We start from the raw sequence: 14,644 nt of genomic DNA, 5'->3' as shown, positions 1-14,644 counted from the left end.
AACTTTCTGATTTAGCCAAGAATAGATCCGTCCTTTCCCCTCCCGTCTTCTCCGTATTCTTCCCCTTCCCTTCTTGCCTTTCACCCTCTCCTCTACCCCTCACTAAGTTTCCCCTTCCCCTGTCTCCCTCTGGAAGACCTGAGCTGTGAAGTGGTTGCACATGCAGCACGTTATAAGAATCACAGCAAATAAATACATGTTTCTCAAACAAATAATGCCAAGCAAATGCCCTAGTGATCGAAAAGGTCTGGGAATCTAAAGGTGCAATATTTTCATAAATATTGAATAGAACAGAGGTGTACATATCGTACACTGCATCTTTCATTGTATTTTCCCTACTTATTTATAAAAAAAACTATATATCACAACTTCTTGGTAGAAATACACATTTGATCCCTTCCGAAATTCAGAATCCTATTCAGTTGGTTCAGCTGTATAACTTCTCATTTCAGACCATTTTCACCAGGTCAGTACGAGGATGTCCAACCCGTAAATTCGATAAAGACATTGACATACTGCTACAAAAGTCACAATACACTTGAAGATTTTAGAACTGCAAAGAGTTTGTTCGTAACATTTACAAAAACATACACACACACGTTTTACTTCATAAATTGTATTGGGGGGGGAAAGGACATTTTAGGCCATCATTCAACCTATTTTGGTAAATGGATGCAAGATATAACAAACCCTGTGTAGCCTCAAAATCCCTGTTTTCCGGTAACAAGGGAATATAGAAATGAGTTGCTTGCAACATAAAACGATTTCACGTTTTAATGGTGACGTGCAGAAATGCCTCAACACGATTTTGCACTGAGGGAAATGCCTGTCTGTTAAGGATTATTAGTACATGGGAATCGTTACTGACCTCCTCTCAGCCAATCGTTTAGAGAGCAGTCCATAAGCATTGGCATTGACTGCTTCGTGAACATTGTCTTCAAAAGCAGATCGGGGAAACAACGCGATTTCCAGGCAAGTTTTTTTTTTTTTTTTTTATCAAGATACCTCCTTTCTTGGAGGAGCTTTTTTCCACAGTGAAACCTATTTAACACACCAGAGAGAACGCTGAAACATGGGAATATGCGTTCACTTCCTTATATATAACCTGTTTACCTGTGCATGACGCCTAATGCACGCTCATGTTAAGCCCACTCCAGTTTAATTTTGCAATTAAAATACTTCTTGTGAAGACAACCTTGTTCTTGTAATGCTACAAAGTAAAACCACATTCAATTTACTAACTGAATTTGTCCAATTGCTTTACTCACTATTAAAGAAACGTTTTTACTTCACCAAAACTCCCAAATATTTATTGCTACTACTACTATGTGCCAATTGCCTTATAGCCCTCGGAAGGGATATTTATCGCTTGGGGTAATGACTCTTCCCCAACTATGGCCCTCGGCTTTGCCTGGGGCCATAACTTGGTAGTGGGTCATTATACTGTGATCTCTCCTCCCTCAGTGCATACGTGTGTGGGCATCCGAATCAGTTGTGAGTACATTAGTAAAGCACATTTTACATTGTTCATTCCAATCTGGTGGTGATCGCAACTGAGACCAATACATAAACTGAGGATAAAAAAAAATCTGCTATATACAATTAGAAGTTAATGGTGTGTCTGAAGGTGTAGGAGAACAGAGTCCAGACAGGTTGCGTCGTGAGAAGAATGCAAAAGCAAGTCCAGCTCCACAACCTCCCCCTCCACTCAAATGTGATGAAATTCAAATAAAATATTTCTCCTTCTGGCGGTATCTTTCCCATAGTGCTGATGCAAAGAGCAGATCCGGTGCAGGAGAGCCGGGCATCTAGTGGGACGAAGCAAGGCCTCGGATTCCAGGCTGACTCTTGCTGTATTGTTCCACAAATGAAGTGGGGAAGATTCCTACTTTCCCTCGGCACTGGCCTTCCCACCATTCCTCATTCACTGCGAAGAAAAACGTATACGAGTTATTCCTTTACATATTAATCCTTTTATTTATTTTTTGATCACTAAATCTTCAAAAACATTACACGGATGTCAACAAAACCCCACTGTGAATAGGTACCTTCCACCTCCCATTGCACTCCCTCTGTCCTGGAATTGACCCTCTTCCCCGCTGTTGCTGCACACCCTCCCCATTAAACACACCCTTGAGGAAACACCATAAGACGTGAGAAAACTAATTCAGCTCCCGAAATCTTTTTCATGGGTGTAATTTAGGGGGGCAGGGGTGTTTGTCCCCCCCCAACTTTCATGGCACACCATTTTGTCCCCATTCATTTGGCTGGGGCACCTTTTCTTCAGACGTAATGTCCCCCCCAACATTTTCAGCAAAGTTACTCCACTGATCTTTAGGGGTAAGGCAATTCTGCATTGGTGCTGGTCAGTTAACCCAATATTGCTTTAAGTAAGGACAAGGTCGGGTGAGCCAGCACACAAGGCCTGGGTGATTTGTTGGGACATCCCATGACCTACACATCCAACTATTTTATAATCTGGTGAATCCGCTATTTTTCAAATTGCTGCTGTTAATTCGGCTGTCCTATCATATTTTATCCACTGTAGGCATTAGGCTTAAACTTGGATCTCTAATCCCCAGAATTCTGAACTTGGGGTCTTCCTGATTTGAATATCCCAGAATTGGATTTACTGCCCCCCTGAATTGCCTACCAAAAATTGCATTTCAAGCAGTCCATCACATACGGAGGGAGTTTCCTTTAGCTTCACACCCTTGCCAAAATTCCCTAGAGGCCTTGGGAAATGTGTGAGGGGGGTGGGGTCTAGGTGGTGTGTAGTTCCAGCCATAAATGATTTTATTTTGGGTTTCCTTATTAGCTATGCATCTGGTACATTTCACCATGTTAAGCCAGAGTGTTACTCCCTTTCTTTCCCTAGGGATTTTTCCCAATGCGTCATGAACCCCATTGCAGAGCTACAGGATCCTTGTACTAACACTTGATCTATACAGGAAATCAATTCCCCAGAGGGTGTATTCAAAGGAATAAGCTTTTCAAAGTCCCATGACTGCTTTCTTAACACGAGGGTGGAGGGGCCAGTGCCTTACCTGCAGGGAGTACAACCTTGCACTTTCATTTACTCAAAAATGATATTACCATTATTTGAAGGACTTGACGCCATTATCTGAAAATATGTCTGGAAGAGGCCTACAAGAACCTCTTCTTCAGACATCAAACAGTCCTAGAGTTGGAGGCACCGGGGTTCAAATGCAATGAATTAAGAGAGGAGGAAGAAATTACGTCAAGATCGTTTTTGTCACTTTGTCCCATAGATAGAAGACAATTTTTCTAGAGGTGCTCAGATATTTGTCTGAATCCCTTCGATCGAATTCAGTTTTCAGGTGAAAGGCCTGCCTGTAAACTGAGAAATCGGCTAAAGCACACTCTTATTGGTCGCCTCTATTAATATCTTTGTTTTTTACCCTAGTTCTTTGCTTTGTCGTAAGCACATTGTTCAATGAAGGGGTTTAACGATGGTGGGAAGGATTAACCATATGAGCCACGGGAGCACATTCACCTTTATTACACCCCCTAGAAATGGTCAATATTTGAGGACGCCCACCATAGTGGGGTCGTTGTCAGTAGGAAGAGAGGTGTATCTCAGTTCAAAGAAAGATTAAGAACCTGTGATTGTAATATTCATTTTGAGACTGCACCATATTTTTCCAACTCCTTCATAAGTCTTTTTAGTGGAGGAGAGCGGGTCTCCCAAGGTAACCAATGCTCCATCCATGAACAATGTAGTTTTCTGCTAGTCTCCCTCAAATGGAATCCCCTTTATACATTGATGGATTCTGATCCTTCTAGCAAGGGTTCTCTTGTGAGGGCTGTTGGGAAAGATGTTCTTTTTGCTGCTTGTTAGCCTTATTTTGAGACACCCAGTATATTTGCTGGCTTTCTTTTTAGGCGAGTTTCTTTTTTAATGGCACTTAACACTGTAACTCATTTATTTGGATAGCACTGACCAATCCTGATGGCTGACAGTTCCATGGCGGGCCCTTTCCCTCCATTCTGATTTTTAAGTAGTACTGCTAGTCCTTATGGGCACCATGCCCCTCACTCTTCTTTACCCCGAGTGGGTTTTTTCACCCAGCATAGTATGTCCAGGATAGACTGGTAGCAGTAGAACATTTCTTCCTGGTGTACAACTGTTCAGCTGTATTACTACTGAACGGTTGCCAGATGTGGCTGTATAGTAGCCCAAACGACTGCCTTGTTGTTTAAGCCCCATCTTCCTGAACCACTGGCATTGTTGGTCGTCTTCCTCACATTCTGGGACCGGAATTACCAATAAAGGGCCTATGCAGAACTCTCAAATGGTAGGTGAATGAATGGGGTCAGCCTAATCCACTTCCTTTCTGCCTACTGCCATCCTCCCGATTTAGGCAGGAGACTCCTGATGTTTTAATTACAAATATTGCTTTTTTTTTCCACCTCAAATAATTCTAGTCCCAATGCAAGCCTATGGGAAAATTAATTTCTCACGCTTTCTTGGACATAATCTCCCACCTAGGTGCTTCATAATGTTGGTATGTATGTTTTCTGGCTTGATGGCCTGAATAGCATTTGGCTGGCCTTATAGGATTAGATAGCCGCCAAAGCTTTGCATGGTGCTCGCCTCGTGATAGGAGGGCTGTGGTAGCCCCCAATCCCGCTTTGTGTGTATCTGGAGATTATCTGGGGCCATTCTTGAGTTTATGACTGCATACTGAATCCAAAGAAACCAAGAAGATTACGAGGGATGCCTGAGACTTTGCTAAAGGGAAGCTCTTGCTTTCTCTTTCAACCAGGGGATACCTGTAGAGGTGCTTCCCCAGCTCCCAATCAAGTCATCTCACAGCCCTCCACCACTATCTGGTGCTCCCCTGAATCGCAAAGTCTTTTGAAGTGGGATGCGTTCTTTGAAGTGGACTCTAAGCTTGCCTTTTAGCACAGCTGCTTTGTACAGACACATTTTCTGGAGGTATTTCACTTTGCTGGCCTGGTTGTAGTCTTCTCGGGCGTCCTCTAATTCTCAAATACTTTTCTCGAGTAATCTGAGTTGTAGAGTTAACCATTTTGCAGCTACTTTTTTGTGATGGTGTCAATGGTTTTAGGGTTGTCGGCGTATACAGGGTTTTTGCCATCCAATTATGGAGTTGATTTGCTAAACCATCATTTTGCTTCTTTGGAGGATATTGAACCTGATGTCCTCCATAAACTGTGCTAGGTTATCTGGGGATTTCCAGTCTTTTTTTGGCTATAGTTGATAATTTTTGGTGCATGACCGGTGCGATAGTTGACGTCTTGATTTTAAAAGGAACCATGTGGTGGTCACTACAGGTGACCGGCATTGGGAGAGGGCAGTAGTGGTAAATCCTTCCCCTCAGAAGATTGCATCTGGTGTATGTCCTGCCAGATGAATGGCCTTGTTTTAATAAATGACCATTTATTTTAGATGGAGGCTTGCAAAGTAAGGACTGCAGTAATTGGCTGATGATCCACTTTTTTCAAACCAGATGTTAAAATGTCCTAGTATGACTACGTCATGTTCCACTACTAAATTGGCTAATGCATCTGCAAATTCCTTTATGAATCTGAATTGTATGTGGGTGATATGTATATGAGTAGGACGAATACGTTAATTTGGTGGTTGAGATGGAAGTTGATGAGAAGACCTTTGCAGTCTTGGTTGATGGTATTGATGACATGTCTATTTGCTTGCATGAGTTTAAAGTTGTCTGGGAGAGTTTCATGGGCTGCTACTTTGTGGCAGACTGATGGTCATGTTTCTAGGAGGATAAGAATGTTTGTGCCTTATTTGCTTAGGAACTCGCCGATTTCTGTTTTGTGCTTTGCTATTTACCATATATTGATCTTGTTCTCTTTTGGTGATGCTTAGACGCTGGTCTTGTGGTGTGATGTTGGGGAGGGGATGTTTACGGTCCCAGTGTCTGGGCATTGCTGGATGTGCTAGTGTTTGTCAATGTCTGCTCTGTTTTATTGCGGAGGAGTTTCAACAGGTTGAGTGTGGGGTCTTTCTGCCCTGTATCATTGCCTGTATGGTCTATGGTGTGGTCATTCCAGTCTCTTGTTATGAATGGTGTGCTGAGTGGGCAGTGTTCGATTTGTTGCATTTCCTTCAACTATGCTTTCAGGTGCGGTATGTGTAATTTGAGGCCCTGTTGTGGGGTACGCTCTACTTGGTGGGGATGTGTTGTCGTATGTTCCTGTGGTTTTTTGTTGGACTGTCACTTCTTGATGGCCATTGCGTTATCAGTTGGGGGTGTTTCTAGGTTGAAAGTTATCATTTGACGTACATGGTTTTTGGTCTTGTTCTTGCGAGTTTGTGAAATGGAGAGAAATTTCACATGGTCTTAGCATTTGCCTTTTTCGATTTCATTAATTGCTACATTTTCCCTTATTGGTGGTTTGTCTTTCTTGCACCTAGATAGTGGACTATGATTTTTGGAAGGGTGTAATTCAGTTGCCTGGATTAGCTCAGACTTGTGTTGCAGTAATGTCACTGTCTATTGCTTATCGATGGAATGGGGCAATTGCTGTAGTGTATGTTGCAATACCCCCCTCCCTCAGGTGGCTTTCCTGGTTGTGGAACGATTGAGTGCCTGTGCACCTTCAGGGCATATACTTGAAACTGAAATATTTTTCTGGTTTTTCCAGGGTACCTAGGTATAGAACATGGTATGGAACAATAAAGTGTGACAGTGTCTGGGAATCGCAGATGGAGAATTCAATATAGCGGCAGTGCAGCTTGCGCTGTCAGTTGTTGTGGTTGGGTGCAGAGGTTTAGTGATGTGCTGCTTTTATATCCGAGACGTGGCAAAAGGTTTAGGGTTTAAGGTTTCAGTAGCCTGCCCCAGTATAGCAATATGCAAGATAAGAGTAGATGCTGGAGCAGAAAAACAATGTCTGCCCTTGTATCACTACAACTGCTCCTATTTGGTCTGCCTCATCCTAGTTGCCTGTAATCCATGTCTTCCGCTAGAGGTTGCCGTTTGGCCCACTATTCTCCTCTAGCTATACCAATTCTTTTAATTTATCTCCACATTGTTTTCCTTCCAGCTTCTTAAATTAAGTTCTTATACCTTATTCTTGAATATGCTCGCACGCTATTATTCTCTTGTCTCTTTACTCGCCTTCCAATAAGTTTAACTCCTTTTTTCAAAGTTCTCTTACCCATGTCTTTCCTCACGCTCCCATTCTTGGAGTCAACATATATCGATGTTCAATTTACCGCTCTAAATAATGAAAAATTACTTAAAATGTATTCTCTCCAGCTTTGGCTTCTTATGCTTTTTCTATATATCGCTAGTGATTATTTGATTTTCCAGTAATTTTCATCTTGTTGTCTCACACTTCCAATGAGTGTATAGCACTTTGACAAAAGCGCTCCGCAAATACCATAAACTATTTCATAAATATAGCTTGAAGAGGTTCAAGATTATAGTAATGTCTTGGTCGGAGTGAAAATGCTTCCAACTCGAATGGTCATTATTGCAGGCTCGGGGAAACCTCCTCCTATTAATCCATGTTTGAGCCAGTCAGGGTCAGAAAATTCAGAATGACTGTAGGTTCACTTGATGAAGGAAAGAGAACATATTGATTCTTTGGACCGCTGCCTTCAATAACAGACTGGAGGGTTGAAAAGGATTCCACCTCATAAACACAATGCGCAGAGAGAGCGGCCAAGTAGCTGCTACCATTACCAGACTGAAACGTTACCAGTAACCAAGAAAAATGACACTTGGGTGAAGCAGCTTTTAGGGCGTCTCGCTGGCCGACAGTGCTTCCGAAGATACCTAAGAGCAGATCTTTGACTCCATTGTTGTCACATCAAGCCTGGAATGCATGACCAGCTGAGAACGAATGATTATTCAGCAAGCAATGGTAGGCGTTAGCGTCCTGGCTTTAAGAAACACTGGTGTGATGTATTAGCTGTTACACAAATCGGTCTTGTACAGTAGCCTGGGGAGCGGCAACAATTCAGCGTTCCCTGGAAATACTCTGCAATGGATTGTCATTATATGGTAAAGCATTGTGTAAAATTGATGCTATCTGGAGGGGAATAAATAAAGTGAGCAGCTCCTTCTATTGCAAACGTAAAAAAAGAAAGTGGGGAAAAAATAAAACTCTACACTTCAAAAAAGCTGTTAAATAATTAAATGGTACACAAACGTGCATGTCGTGCAGACCCTTAGTCTTTTTCTGGAGCAGCCGAGCCACCTTTGCAATTATCATTCAATGTAAAGGAGGCAACTAAACCCGGCCCTACACCGCTTTATGCCAAATAACCCCCCACACCCCTTACATCTCTTAACCCAGGGGCAAAATCATCCAAATAATGTAACCCCTAGATCTTTTTGATCCGGTTCCTCTGCTGCCCTTTGGGCTTTTCCCATACATCATAACCCCCTCTGCCCCATTACTAACCTGCATTTCTTACCTCAGACCCCTTAATTCTGCCTAAAAGAGGCTACCACAAAAACATTAGTTTCTTTTTTTATTTTCTTCATTTATGCAATTTTTTATTTGACCTTTTGAAACAATTGTAGGTTAGGAACTACCATTTAAGGACATGTATTAAAATGTTGCAGTAAGTTAAGAAGTTGGCTTTTCTGTTGGAGTTGTACTTCTCAAATTAACTTAAAAATCGTTAAATGGTTATTACTTAACAATTACTTCCTTAAAACATAAAAGTAGTGAAACCCCATGTGTACACAGGACCATGAATTGTGTGGCAATTGACTGTTTTTTCAATGGTTGTGCGCTACTGTTGAATTTGAGTACTTGCCTTCACCCTTTTGGTATTTTAACCTGTGATGTCTAATGAAATGTCGAAAAATGTTGGGTGAATAAACTGAAAGTGAAAATAGTTTGACCCCTGGAGGGGATTCAACATGGGTTGTGTGGGTGGTTGATTGTATGATTAATGCATAACATTTTCCCCCACACTATTTTGACAACAGTATTATTTCCACAGTACTTTAAACTGCTTCCCATTGGAGAAATTGCTAGTTCCCCAGCCCATTGCTGGTCATAAACTGGCATCTACAGTTTGGTTCAGTAGTAAAGAGCGGTGGGTGCTACCGGTTAGCTCTGTGTGTCCGTCTCTTGCATTGCAGTGATCATTAGAACGCATGTGTTATCAACGAGGAGAAAGGGAGAAGATGCCAACTGGTCTCCCTGGCAGGCTCGAGTTCTCGGAGTGGGGGAAAGAGGCGGCTTGACAGGTTCTCCAGGTAGGTCATTGGGGACGAGAGGCACTGCCTAAGATGGCACTCGCCTAGGTTTAGCACATCGCATGTTTGAAAATACGTTTCAGGTCTGCCTTCAAAGGGGTGGAAAGCTCTGACCTTTTTAAATTTGCATGTAAATGAATCATGAATTCTTAAATGCAAATCCTTTCCGTCTTTGTCTTACACCCAATTGAAAAGAGTTTTGCTTGCGTGCTCTTCGATCTGCCTAGTGGCTTTCAAATGGGCCACCAGAGTGAGCATGCTTAGAGACACATCTGTACAACATCACTGTCCTCCGGAAACCAGCAAGGAACTGATGTATCAACCGGGCACTATCCCTCCAGTGGCACAAACTCTTTGCACTTTGTGTCTGGGGGTTCTGTCAATCACACTTCACATGCAGTTCCTGCTGCACAGGAATGCTGCTGTTCCGTGAAGTTTTTTTGGCGACTAGTTCATGTAACTCAAAACTAGCTGAGAGGCAATGGGGTGCTGTAAAATAAAAGGGGGCAGGGGTGGTGCAGAAATGGGGTACAATAATGTTACAGTGGCAAACCTGGAAGCATGGAATTGTCATGAGCCCAATTCTAAAACATTTTGGAAAACCATGACTGTTAGTCAATGTTTGGGATAACGTGCTTTAAACACTTGAATTGCCTCATTAACCCTTCCTTTTTAAGTTTTGGGGGGAGGGGTGGGTGGTGGATGGCTCCTCAACCCCCTTGGTAAGCCTAACTCTGTGACTCGAGGGACTGTTTGCAGTGGCCATAATTGGTGAAATGGCACGGGTGCTGTAAACACTTAGATCCCCGACTAGGTAGTTAAAAGTAGGTGTGGCCTCTCCTGCCTTCACTGGTGGGCTTTCATCCATGCTGGACACCCAGAATCAAACCTGAGTCCTGGTAGGGTGTTATAGGACATACCTCATAGTTAAGACATTGGTGGTCTAAGTGTGAGGGGTGACTCCTGCGACCATTAGGTCTTGCTGAGCTGCGTCACCACAGAGGGCACAAGACCTTCAGGCCTTGCTTCCAGGACATCGGCGCTGCATGCCAGACAAACCCTTTCCATTCAAAATCTTTAGGAGGGTATAGCACAACTTACAAGTGACACCTCCCTGACCCGCAACTCAACGTTAGTTCTCCGAGGTGGTAACTGCTTATATTTTCTAGTACAGATGAACACACTACACCTGTCCCTGAAAATAAACACTCAAGTCTTCACCACATTTCTTTGACCAGATGAATTCTGCCCTTGTATCCGCAATACAAAAATGGTAGCAAACAATGGCAAATGGGCAATTCTAGTGGGAGAAAAATGCACGCACGCACACATAAACACACACACACACACACCCACTGCCCCGAGCACCACCTCCAACCTGCCTGTTATAAGTGGAGAGGGCACAAAACTCTCTCGGAATCGTTGACCTGACCAAGCATACGTCTGCCCTTACCTTTGCACAAGACCAGAATAATATCCCCCTCTTGGAGCTCCAGGTCTTCCGGCTGTGTGGCTTCGTAACTGAAGAGGGCCACTACCTGTTCAGCCTGCACGTCTCCAGGGAGCGTCTGTGCCTGCACTGCCACCACCTTTTCACCACCACTGCCGGACGAAGGGCTCTGGACCTGTCAGGGAAGACACACTCTTGAATCGCAGAAACAGGTTTGCAATGGGAGGTAAGGGGCAACGCTGTGCCACTCTTGGCACAGGTATTTTGGAATGGGTGTGTTAGGAAGCACACATTATTTCGAGAGGACTCTCATGTTACATGGCATTTGCAGAGCGCCTACTGCAATTGGTATGACCTCTATGCTCTGTGGGGATGAACGCCCTTCGGAAGACTGTAGTCTGAGATGTGAGAGGTGAAGAAAGGATTTTTAAAATGCATTTGTACATTTTTGCCTGCACAAGGCGGGTAGGAAGTGGCAAGGTCCCTTAGCAGCAACCCATAGTCATCAGGTGAGAGAATGGGTGCTGTGACAGATTGTCAAGGGAGTGGGAGAGTCAGAAGGGTCAGATTCTATGAACGGCTGGTCTGAATTTAGCCTCGGTCTTGGCTGTATTCTACTGGAGGCGGTGATGCGTGTTTTGGGTATGTCTAATCGAGTGGTGCTTAAGTGCATAGGTATGCATAAAAGCAAGTATATCAGTGCAAGAACAGTAGCAATCTGAATCCCAAGGGAAGAAAAGCAAGTAAAGCAGTGCAAGAACAGTAGCAATATTCAATTGGTAAACCCACACCCTGAATCCCAAGGGAAGAAATGCAAGTATAGCAGTGAAATAACAGTAGCAATATTCAATTGGTAAACCCACACCCTGAATCCCAAGGGAAGAAAAGCAAGTATAGCAGTGCAAGAACAGTAGCAATATTCAGTTGGTAAACCCACACCCTGAATCCCAAGGGAAGAAAAGCAAGTATAGCAGTGCAAGAACAGTAGCAATCTGAATCCCAAGGGAAGAAAAGCAAGTAAAGCAGTGCAAGAACAGTAGCAATCTGAATCCCAAGGGAAGAAAAGCAAGTAAAGCAGTGCAAGAACAGTAGCAATATTCAATTGGTAAACCCACACCCTGAATCCCAAGGGAAGAAAAGCAAGTATAGCAGTGCAAGAACAGTAGCAATATTCAGTTGGTAAACCCACACCCTGAATCCCAAGGGAAGAAAAGCAAGTATAGCAGTGCAAGAACAGTAGCAATCTGAATCCCAAGGGAAGAAAAGCAAGTAAAGCAGTGCAAGAACAGTAGCAATATTCAATTGGTAAACCCACACCCTGAATCCCAAGGGAAGAAAAGCAAGTATAGCAGTGCAAGAACAGTAGCAATATTCAATTTGGGGAACTCACACCCTAGACAATAAGTGAAGAAAGCAAGTATATCAATGTAATATCAGTAGCCAAATTCAATTTGGGAAACCCACCCCTTGGATTCTAAGGGAAAGAAGGCAAGTATAGCAGTACAAAACAGTAGCAAAATTCAATTGGTAAACCAACACCCTGAATCCCAAGGGAAGAAAAGCAAGTAAAGCAGTGCAAAACAGTAGCAATATTCAGTGTGGAAAACCCACACACTGGACCCCAAGGGAAGAAAGCGAGTATACAATGCAAATCGGGAGCCAAATACCAATTGGGAAAAGCCCACACCCTAAGGAAAGAAAGTGAGTATACAATGCAAATCGGTAGACAAATACCAATTGGGAAAAACTCACATCCTGGATCCTAAGGACGAAAAGTAAGTAAAGCATTGCAAACAGCACAATTCAAATTGCCAAGCCCCACACTGTACCCTCAGGAGGTGGGTGGGTGGGTAGGAGGACATGTATGACAATGCCAAACAAGAGCAATAATTAAATTGGGAAACACACCCTAATGGGGGAGACAACCTGCAAAAACTGCAAAGTCTTTTGCAAAACATTCTTCGTGACAATAACACTGAACCTGGTTGAAAAGTCAAAAGCAGACCCACAATCGAGGATCGGAAAAGAGCACTGGGATTTTACAAGTAGAATTAGCCTCCCTGTTGAAATTGTAGCCTGGGGCGTCTCAGAAGAAGCCAGGCAACTGCTGTATTGCAGTTTGCATCATTCATCGCAACACTGCAAGACTGCATTGTGAACTTTTTTCAAAGGCATTTTCTGAACCTGCAGAAGAAACTGAACCATGTGTTCTATCGATTCTATCGAGTGACACTGAATTGATCTATGTTGTGAATTGTAGTGAGAAGAAACTGTTAACAAAGGATTTGGGTTTCCTTTGAATATTTGATGACGCTTGAGCTACCCCTGCAAAGAAAGTGGCCACCAGTAAAAGTAATAACTGGATCCCCTTTAAGGGTTGTTTCTGTTTTGTGAACACCAACACTAGAACTGTGAAGCTAACACAAGTTTAGGTTTGATGTGAAAACTCTTTGGCTGTGAGGTGAAGCATGCATATGAAAAGCGCTTGGCATGATATGATCTAGCATTTATAACGCGCCTATGCCCATGTGTCCCGGCATTGTCTGCTGATCCCTGTTAGCTTGTACTAAGCTAACGACTGTTTCCACACATTTCCTTTGGTTATTCAATGTGAAATACTAGTCGTTTTTAACCAAAACTAAGATTTCAGTCTCTAGTGCAGAACTGTTTTTGACCTCTACTTTGCCCTTATGTAGGTTGGCCTGAATGATTGGTTATAATTTAGCTCTGCTGCACCATTTGTTCAATCTGCCAATCTTGGTCTTGAATTGTTCAACATCCTCTCAATGTTGTGCTCGAGGTATGCAACGCTTCCCCCACTTGCCCCCTTGCTCCTTTTCTTTCACAGAGCACCGATTTCAGATACCCATTATGATATCTCTGCCACTTCTTTGTGGGCATTGCCAGCCACTTGACTCACCCTCTGTTACTAGTCTGGGCAAATTCATGATTAGCCAACATGCATACACTGGGTTGAAAAATAGGCCTGGGCACCAAAGACTGATCTGAATTTTCGTACTGAAATGTGTGATTTTTCTTGGCAAACCTTTTTAGTGGTACTCTGGGCCCATTCTTTCAAGAATCATTGTGGCAAATGGTGCGTGCATTTAAAAAAACAGTGGGCTGATAACAATGGTTGAAAGTAGCAGCTGCAGAGTGCATTAAGGCATCAAGTGGCCTACACAATGCACCTGCACAGGGCCTGTTGGACCAGCTCTCTGGGCATTGCCCTATATTCAGGACTGGGCATGCTGGCATGTGGGCTCTGCATTTTCATGAAGGCCAAGCCTTCGTGGTTGCATCCAGTACATTGACCAATTTCTCTGGGCCCTGGTCATTGCAACCTTCCTAAAAGTTGCACTGGATTTCTGAGAAGCCGCAAAGCCCCCAGCCTCCAGGCCGCGTTTGACCAAAGGAACCCCTAGGTGATCACCTTAGAGATTGTGACTGTAATAATTTGTCACCTAAAGTGTAATGCTGCACAACATGTCCAAATCAAGCACAGAACATCTGCTGGGTCTTCTCTATTGGCTGAGAATAGGTTAGGCCTCATTTTGTCTGGACTGATGAGACTCCTGCATCCTAGGGTTAAGCCATCCGTCTTGAAACATTGTTCCAGCCACGTGTCCTGCTCCTAGGGGCCCCTAGCCACATAGGCTATCATTGGCATGCCGACTTTTATTTGGCCTGATCTTTGCCGTTAGCATTGCATGCAACACCTGTGTTGGCAGTAGGTGGTCTAGGGAACATTTTCCAGGTTGTGTGTACAGCATTACTTAATACTGTAACAAAAGATGGGGCGAGCCCTTAGCTCAAATGCTAAGAATTTGCATAGACGGTATTCAGACCTGAGCGCTGGGCTTATTCTGCTCACCTATGTTATCCATGGCATTTCATATATTTAGGACATTGTTTTGTCTGGTATCTACGAGTATCTCTTTCCAGCAATGTATTA

General features: G+C 43.3%; 1 protein-coding gene across 4 annotated transcripts in view; it reads right to left on the bottom strand.

Moving 5' to 3' along the window:
- Positions 1-600: 600 nt before the first annotated feature.
- NCF2 (neutrophil cytosolic factor 2) overlaps positions 601-14,644 on the bottom strand; it is a 232,909-nt gene continuing 218,865 nt past the window's right edge. For 3 of the 4 annotated variants that reach the window (XM_069641396.1, XM_069641397.1, XM_069641398.1), the window contains 2 exons: positions 10,693-10,864; positions 1,669-1,927 (listed from right to left, as the gene is read on the bottom strand). In XM_069641396.1, the coding sequence (XP_069497497.1) occupies positions 1,809-1,927; positions 10,693-10,864 (291 nt within the window). In that variant the 3' untranslated portion in view covers positions 1,669-1,808. Of the gene's footprint in view, positions 1,928-10,692; positions 10,865-14,644 lie in introns of all 4 variants that reach the window. The other variant, XM_069641395.1, reaches the window with a different exon arrangement.

The sequence above is a fragment of the Ambystoma mexicanum genome, chromosome 1q (genome assembly GCF_040938575.1).
Source record: "Ambystoma mexicanum isolate Mex_15411 chromosome 1q, UKY_AmexF1_1, whole genome shotgun sequence".
Taxonomy (NCBI): domain Eukaryota; kingdom Metazoa; phylum Chordata; class Amphibia; order Caudata; family Ambystomatidae; genus Ambystoma; species Ambystoma mexicanum.
The sequence above is the reverse complement of the archived record's forward strand: the minus strand, read 5'-3'. Positions and strand labels throughout refer to the sequence as shown.